This window comes from Otolemur garnettii, unplaced genomic scaffold (genome assembly GCF_000181295.1).
Source record: "Otolemur garnettii isolate 467f Iridium unplaced genomic scaffold, OtoGar3 scaffold00265, whole genome shotgun sequence".
In the NCBI taxonomy this organism is placed as follows: Eukaryota; Metazoa; Chordata; class Mammalia; order Primates; family Galagidae; genus Otolemur; species Otolemur garnettii.
The window spans coordinates 901,941-911,229 of record NW_003852660.1 but is presented as its reverse complement, the minus strand read 5'-3'; the positions used below and the strand labels follow the sequence as shown (position 1 = coordinate 911,229).

Sequence of the window (9,289 nt, the reverse complement as noted above, 5' to 3'; positions counted from 1 at the left end):
AGAGTTTGTGTTAGTGGAAAGCAAAGGACAGGAGGAATGGTTTGAGAGAATGATCTGCAAGAGAATTGCATAAAGTGTTTCAGTTGACAGGTTGACCAGAGTAGAAGCTTTGTATTTCTAGCATTTCTGTTGGTAAGTAAACATAATATTGAAAGCGTAAATCCAGGCCTACCTATGGAAGGGCCCTGAATGTCATAAGGGATTTGAAATTTGCCCTTCTAGATGATGGACAACACTTAGACCTACAGAGCAAGTAACAAGCAGTATTTTAGAAAGGGTACTACTTTGTCGTTGGTGTAGGCCTAAAAAGAAATTTCTAACAATAACAGTCTCTTTATGTATGTGATTCTGTCCCGGGCTAGATAAACGGATGCTTATCCAAGGTAGCTAACTCCAGATTGTACTACTGACGTGGAACAAATGCCAATGATCCAAAAGCCTCCATGGGTGTCAGGATATGAATAAAGAAGAAAAGAACATGAACATAGAACAAAAAGTAGAAGTACCTTTGAGCAGTGTTTGGCTTTAGGGCAGAAACATCAATGTGTTTGAAACAGGAACAGGCAAGCAGCGGTAGTAATTTCGACCTCAAATAAGTATGAAGAGATTCCTAAAATGCCACTAAGATACAATTGGCAAGTATAGTGATGCTAAATTTACCATTTGATAATGCTGGTTAGAATACTAGTAATAGGTGCATTGAGGAATCAGGTGAGTGATAACGTATCTAGTAAGGCATTGTCAAAAATTGTATCCAGTGGCAATGTTGAATTTATAGAGGACCTGGAAGAAAATACGTTATTTATGATGCATCTGGTTTCTAATTTACCCATCAGGGAGCCTTCATGTGGTATATTACTATAATAAAACAAAATCTCTCCCCCCGCCCCGTATCCATCTTTACACATGGCTTCTTTCCTTTAAACCCACAAATGTAGGCAATTTTATTAATTCTCTAACTCACCTCTATCTATTCAATCTTCTTATTCCTTTTATTCAAGGAATTATAATTGCACCAGTTATACAGAATTTGACCACATCTGCTTCCCTTATTTGTATCTTATTCTCTATTACATTTCTTGACTTAATAAAATTACTTTCCATAATTACTTTTCACAGAGGTTCAAACCAGATATTGTTAACTTTTTGAGTCTGTGAGCATGTACTTCCATCACATATGCATGTTTATAATTTCAAATAATTTTCAGTCTTTTAAACTTATGAATAACATATGTAATTTAATGTGTATAGGTGAAATACCTTTTCAGAGACTTTTCTGCCTTCTGTATACTTATTTTTTCATTAGTTTAAGATAAAACATGATCTTGACTGCTATTAAAAAACAAATACCTTTAATCATGTCATTACATTGATCTGTATTTGTGACATTGAGATAATTGAATTTTAGTAGAACTGAAGCAATGATAAATTATCACGAAAAATGCCTATCATGACAAACAGTGTATAAAAACACAGCTTATAAAATTTGCTTTATTAGATTCATAGGTTTAGTAGTGATAATAATAAGAAAAGGGACTTTTGCCGCTGCATCAATTAAGTCAGGGAATAATGGATTACACTGGTACCTTTTATGTTTTTCCAAAAATTCACTTTCAAAAGTTAATTTTAAATAAAGAAGAAGCATTAATTTGATTCAAAGAACAATAAATTACTAGATGAAATGGTATTAAAAAGTTTAATGTGGATGATTAAATTTTCCTCATCGATCTACAATGCTATTGATATTTTAAGTAATTATAAAGCAGTGTGCGTCAGATGGCAAAATCCAGTTAATAGATCCAGGGACACTAATCTAATAATCACGTTTATTCGATCAAAGAAAATAGTCTGTAGTGTTTGAAATTGCCTTTTCTCATTTTCATCATGGAATATATTTTATGAAAATTACCCCTTTAGTTGTTAAGAGGAAAAGTACGTCTTTATTAGAGTTCTCACCTTTAAATTAGTTTCTCCACTCATTTTTTGTACTCCCTCCTAAAACCATTATAGAAGTATGAAATACTGCTTTCATTTGCACCTGCAACAAGACTTTCTTAGTTGGATTGCATGCATTTACTATCTTTCTCTCTCCTCCAAACCTTCAGTGGCTTCCTACTGCCTTTAGAGCAGAAATTGCAACTACTAATCCTGAAACTTAAGGTGCTTCCTCACCTGTTTTCTACCTTTCATTCTCACTATTATTTCCCATTCAACTCATTTTCTATTCATATCAGGAATATCTCTCCTCTGCACTCCCCACCCCTTTATTGTCCAAGGCTAGGATCATCTCCTGTTTCTCTACTCTCCAACTTGGAGAGATAAGTTATCTTGACCTCCTCAATAAAGTATTCTGTAATTTTCTTTTTCTTTTTTTCACTTTGTGTGATGCTTGAAATATCTTTTCTTCTTTAAATTATAACTGTAATAAATTATACTCTTCCATAAATTATACTCTAATCTTTTGCATGACAGGGGTCATGCAATGTGATTTTTTTGTATTCCCAGGTGTTAGCATAGTGTCCTGCAGGTGTTCAAGAAGTGGACGCTGAAGATACACAGACATACCTCAGAGATACAGCAAGCTCAGTTCCAGACCACCACAATAAGGAGAAAGTGATTATTACCATAAAATGAATTACATAAAATTTTTATCTTCCAGTACATATAAGTTACTTTTACACTATACTGTAGTCTATTACAAGTGTAATGCCATTATGTATACAATGATAATGTACATATCGTATGCAAAAAGTATATTATTGTTACCATCCCAGGCTTCAGGGGGTCATGATCTTTTTGCTGATGGAGAGTCTTACTTCAGTGTTTATGGCTGGTTTGTATTCAGGGTGGTGATTGCTGAAGGTTGAGATGACTGTGGAAAACAGTGAAGTTTGTCACACTGATTGACTCTTCTTTTCATGAAAGACTTCGCTGAAGTGTTACAATGTTGTTTGAGACCATTTTACCAACAGTAGAATTTCTTTCAAAATTGAGGTAAATCCTCTCACCCTTCCTATGGTAATATTTTACATCCTTTGTTGTCATTTCAACAATATTCGCAGCATCCTCACCAGGAGTAGATGAAACTACTTTCTCAAGAAACTTCTTTCCTTGCTGATCCTTAAGAAGCAACTCCTCAATTCACGTTTTACCCTGAGATTGCTGCAATTCAGTCACATCTGCAGGCTCCAATTCCAACTACAATTTCCTAGTTATTTTCACTCCATCTGAAGTTACTTCCTCCACTGAACTCTTGAGTTCTTCAAAGTCATCCAGGAGTGTTGGAATCAATTTCTTCCACATTCCTGTTAATGTTGAAATTTTGACTTCTGCCCATGAATAACAAATGTTCTAAATGGCTTCCAATATGGTGAATTATTCCTAGAACACTCAATTTCCTTTGCCCAGATCCATCAGAGGAATCACTATTTGTGGAAGCTATTGCCTTACAAAATGTATTTTTTAAATAATAAGACTTAAAATTTGAAAAACTCCTTGATCCATGGGCTGCAGAATGGATTTCGTGCAGTAGACATGATAACAACATTCATCTCCTTGTATTTCCCATCAGAGTTCTTAGGTGACCAGGAGCATCATTAATGAGCAGAAATATTTCAAAATACTTTTTTTTCCTGAGCAGTGGTTTTCACAAAAAAAGGGAACATACTATAAAATCATAGTATAAACAGACGTGTTATCATCCAGGCTTTGTTATTCATTGTTAGAAAATAGGCAGAGTAGATTTAGCATAAATTCCCTAAAGTTGTTGGGATTTTCTAATGAGAAATTATTGTTCAGCTTTAAGCTTCAATTTAAAGTCACCAGTTAAATCAACCTCCACCGCGAGAGTCAGCCTGTCCTTTGACGCTTTAAAGCAAGACATTGACTTCTTCTGTCTTGCTGGGAAAGTCCTAGCTGACATCTTCCTATAGAAGGCTGTTTCATCTACTGTGAAAATCTGTGTTGTTTACTGTAGCCACCTTCCTCAATGACGTTAGCTAGATCTTCTGAAGAACTTGCTGCAGCTTTTTTATCAGCACTTGCTGCTTCACCTTGCACTTTTTTTGTTATGGGATGACTTTCTTATTCTCAGGAACCAGCCTCTGCTAGCTTCCAGCTTTTCTTCCACAGCTTTCTCACCTCTCTCAGCTTTCAGAGAATGGAAGAACTTGCTCTGAGTTAGGCATTGACTTAAGGGAATGTTGCAGCTAGTTTGATAATCTATACAGACCACTATAACTTTCTTGATATCAGTAATAATGTTATTTCACTTTCTTATCACTTGTGTGTTTACTGACACAGTTTTCAATTTCCTTCAGAATTTTTGCTCTGCATTCAGACTTGGCTAACTGGCACAAAAGGCCTTACTTCTGATCTATCTTAGCTTTTAACATGCCATCCACAACGCCATCCTCACTCAGTTTATTCATGTCTTTCTATTAAATGTGAGAGATGTGCAATTGTCCCCTTCGCTTGAACACTTAGAAGCTACTATAGGATTATTAATTGGCTTTGTTTAAATATCATTGTGTCTTGAAGCTCAAGGAGAAGGGGAGAGATAGGGAATAGCTAGTATGTGGAGCAGAGAGAACACACACATTAGTTAATTAAATTTGCACTATTATATGGTTGTTCATGGCACCCAAAATCATTGTGATAGCAACAGTAAAGATCAGTGATCAGAGATCACCATAACGGTTACAACAATAAGGAAAAAGTTCAAAATATTGCAAGAATCAACAAAATTCCAGGAAACACATTGTGAGTGCATGGTCTTGAAAAATGGCACTGATGAGCTTGTTCAACACAAGATTACCACAAACCCTCTACTTGTTAAAAAATTCAATCTCTGTGAAGTGCAATGCAGTCCAGGGCAAAGAAACTGCCATGCATTGCCTGACAGAAGTAAAATTTCTCTTTTGTTTTGCTATTTGTTGTTTGAGCCAGGGTTCTTGCATCTTGCCTGGGCTGGCCTCACACTCCTGGGCTCAAGCTGTTCTCCAACTTCAGCCTCAAGAGTTTCTGAGATTGAAGGCACACACCACAGTGTCCCAATGTCTCTCTTAAAACAAATTCTAACATTAATGAAATACTTGAGTTTGGTAGATGCATTTTTTTATTTACTAGTAGAACTAAGAATTATTTTTCATACTTTAGTGTTATCTCTTACTATACCATAACCTGAATTTTAGGTGAATCATTTTCTAGCTAATTAAAACATGATTTATGCATACTATATTCATCATAACATTTATTAAATCATTAATTTACAAAGTCATAAAATATTTAAGTTGAAAAGACTATAGACATTACTTACATCCCATTTGTAATTTTATGAATGATAAAAATAAGATTAAGAACATCTAAGTAATGAAAAAAACCATGGCTAGAATGCAGCTATCTCTGGTTAAATAAATGGCCAGAGTAAGGAATGATGAAGGGACAAAATCCTGAAATAAATCAAAAAACTCATAGTTTATAAGATGGAGGTGTCTGAAATGGAACACATTTTGAAAATAAGGATGCTTGATTCATCAGCATTCATCATCATGAGTTTCTCAGGTATACAAATGATATTATAAACAAAGCTGACTAAGTTCTACAGGTCAACTAAACACTGAGTCCTTCCATCAAATATATAGATACACAGTGTAAATAATCCAAAAACTGAACAAATAACATAATAAAAATGTAAAGCATCAGTTTGAATTAAGGTTGCCTTTATTTACTATTGCACAATTATTCGCTTTGTTTTCTCTTGTTAGGTACTTAATCCGACCAGATCCACTGGCATACCTTCCAAACAGTGAACCTAGTAGAAGAAACAGCATCTGCAACGTCTCTGGTCAAGACTCTCGGGAGGAAACACAGCTTTGACAAGAAAGAAATAAGAGACTCAGTTTTTTTTCTTACAAGGATCTTGCTTATTACAATAAAAGTGTTACTGGCATGAAAGAAACCAGATTGGAATATATTAAATTCTCTCATATTTAAAAGCATAATCTAATCGCTTAGAAATATATATCATTTTGAATCTTAATGTTCTACTTTTTGGCACTCCCCCTCATAATATTTGAAAGATATGAGACGATTTTGAAAACCGACATTAAAACATAAAAATTTGAATATGATTTTTGTTTTATAATAAGCCAAACCATATAAAGCTGATATTTAAAAGTCGTAAGATTTTATGAAAGCCGACTAAAATCTAACTCTATTTGGTGCATCATGATGGACATAGGAGATTGCTGCTCCCCTTCAAAATTAAATGTCGTATTATATTTTCTTTTTTTGGTTCTTTATAAAATTTAGCTTATCCTCAATGTCTAGGCTTCTCTCCGGAGAGACTGACCAACAAACTTGTAGGGCTGACTTTTGTGTAACAATGATAGTTTGCATTAGAATATAAATCATTAAGTCATTTTAACCATTTTTATCTGCTCTTTATACATCACAATCACATTCATTTTAGAATTTGAGCATGTTTTAGTATGCTAAAGAAACTAATATATAAACAAAAAGAAATATTACATGCTAGAGCTTCTTGGTAACTTTATGCCTAGCACACATTTTATGCCAAGAACAGTGCATAGCACAATGCCTAGCACACAGAAAATACTCAGTACAGATTTGTTGACTTAATTTTAATCCAAGAACTGAAATAATGCCTGGGTTTCTTGAAATATAAAGTAATTTTCATCAAACTTTTGAGTTATAACATTTTTTCATCTATTCATATAATTTCATTAGGAAACTACTTTAAAGTTGACAAAAAAACAAAAAAACTTATGCCTTTCATGGAGTATAAAGATATTTCAAAAGTTAAAAGTCCTCCTTATGTCTTTAATATTAAAATAATCACACTCCAGAGATGGTGTATTAATTTGCTTTAATTTTGAAAAATTGTCTAAAGGAATACATTTTAACACTATAAGAGAAAAGCATAAAATAAAAATACAGAGTTATCCTTTAAATTTGATATAATTCATGAAAAGTTTGATGGTTACAAATTTAAATATAAATTGTTCTTTGCTGACACCTTGCAGTATTGTTTTATTTTCATACCAATATAGACCAAAAAGCACAAGAGAATCAATACATAGTATATGTTAAAATATTCCTATGCACAAGAGATCGACAAATTTTTAAAAACATATTTTCCTCTAATTTTGCATTTTTGTTTGTTTTGAATTTGACATTAAGTTTTAGTTCAACAAAAAATAGGACATATAAGTCTAGAAAGAGATATTTTGTCCTTATTATGAAGCAGACTAATCAAAATAAAAACTAACTTTTACAAATGTCTAATGCTCTCTCAATAAATCTATAGACATTAAAGATCATAACCACTGTATGATTAATTTGGCTTATAAAATATGAAATGTCTTTTCTGTAGAATTGTACATTATCCACATTTTAGAATAAGAAGAACATGAAGAATTTCCCCTAAAACAGAGAAAACCTATATTTGATCAGAGACGTAGAATTTATAACAAGTTACTTAAAACTGGGAGCATGCCTTAAAATGCAAAGATTGTATGCATATATATGTGTATATGTTATAAACATGTGAAATATATTTGGCAAACATGGATTTACATATAAATTGTTAAAACTGAAGGCAGAATTGAACTAATACATGTAAAGGAGAAAAATAATGAATGTAATGACCTGGTTTCATAGTTACACATTATATAGTCCAGCATAATGTTTCTTTGAATTGATTTTTTTTTTATTCCATGACATTTATTTTTAGGAACAACATTAGATTTAACAAATCTTTATTTCCCCACAGATCTGAAGTTTAGTATTTTTGTGACAGTGTCAAGAGTAGGATTTTAAGCTAGGACATAATTATATTTCCTATGTAGCTAAGAATTTTGTTTCATAAATTTTAAAATAATTATTTTTGACTATGACTATTAGTCCAAATTTAATATTTGACACAATTCATATCAGCTTGCTATAATAATGATAGTTTATTAGTCTATATGATGTTCAAAGAATAAAAAAATGCTTATAAAAAGACTTTTAACGGACGGTTGCCTTTTTAAAATAATTATACTTGCACATGAAAATAAAACATAAAGTCAATAATAGTCTTTGTAGCCCTATGGGATTTGGTTCTGTTTTGTCTATTTATCATTTTGCTACTAGTTACATTGAGTTGCTTTAAAATAAATAATAAACTTATTTCTGATGAAAGAAACTGTTGGTGTTTATTGGCAAAACATTAGCTGCTTAAATTTTTTTCATGAACTAGAAAATTTGTTATTTTTATATTTTAAATTAAAATATACGTGGAGGCAAACTCTTTGGAAAAGACAGCAATGAATGCTATGGTCTATTGTTGGATGGCTTCTTAATATCATATACTCGTAATAGATTGCACCAGGTCAGGAAAGGAAACGGGAGGAACGAAGATACAGGGAGTGTGAAGATAGAAAGGAGGAAATGAACAAGGGGAAGAAAAGAAGGAGGAAAAAAAAGGAACATGGGGGTGTGGTGAGGGGTGGGTGCCAGAACATAAATATGCTTTACCAAACAGAGAATGATGTCCAAATACACTAATTTAAGAGCCAAAAAAACACTGTGTTAGAGAAAAGAAAAATAGTTTAAGATGCAGGTATTCTACCTTTCACTTCCAGGCAAATAGATGGAGTAAACACACTGCTTTCTCCCTAGTCATTCTCTAAGTACAGATAAAAAACATAGACATTATATACAAAACAGACAGAGACTGAGCAGTGGAAAGAAGAACAGCATGGTGGTGAGTTCTCTGAGATTTCTTTCTGCCTCTTACCCATATTGTGTCCTAATGTGGATATTAGGAAACCCCAGTGACCACAGACTAAATGTGACTCAAGCTAAGTCTGCTTTCTCCTTCCTGAGGACTGGCTCCTGCAGCAAACGCAGCCTCCCTGGCTCCAGACTTCCAGTGCTTCTGCAGTGGGATGGCTTCCCCAGAGAATGATTCCTAGAATATACAGAGGTCAGCACACGCCATGGCCCGAAGCTTCCCTTAGCACCCTGTCAGATGGTTTTGCAGTGGAGTGTCTCCAGTTTGATGCTTCCCCATGAAAAGCTTGCTCTGGCACCCTAGACAGTAGATTTCCAGCTTGTGTTGCCAATGCAGCACTATAATGACTTCTCTGCCATTCTGTGAGTCTCAGCTGTGCCATCTCCATGGGGTCTGGATTTCAGTCCTGGGATCTCTTCCTGGGGCACTTTATCTCAGCCCTGAAGATAATAGATACTCCTTATATCTGCTATTGCTCTATATTTTCAA

The 9,289-nt window shown here is 33.8% G+C and overlaps 1 protein-coding gene across 5 annotated transcripts in view; it reads left to right on the top strand.

Moving 5' to 3' along the window:
- The window catches only part of KCNT2 (potassium sodium-activated channel subfamily T member 2), a 271,111-nt gene extending 262,906 nt beyond the window's left edge, over nt 1-8,205 (top strand). For 2 of the 5 annotated variants that reach the window (XM_023508708.1, XM_023508709.1), the window contains one exon: nt 5,766-6,762. In XM_023508708.1, the coding sequence (XP_023364476.1) occupies nt 5,766-5,877 (112 nt within the window). In that variant the 3' untranslated portion in view covers nt 5,878-6,762. Of the gene's footprint in view, nt 1-2,505; nt 2,995-5,765 lie in introns of all 5 variants that reach the window. The other 3 variants (XR_002771293.1, XR_002771292.1, XM_012813477.1) reach the window with 3 other exon arrangements.
- Nucleotides 8,206-9,289: the final 1,084 nt, after the last annotated feature.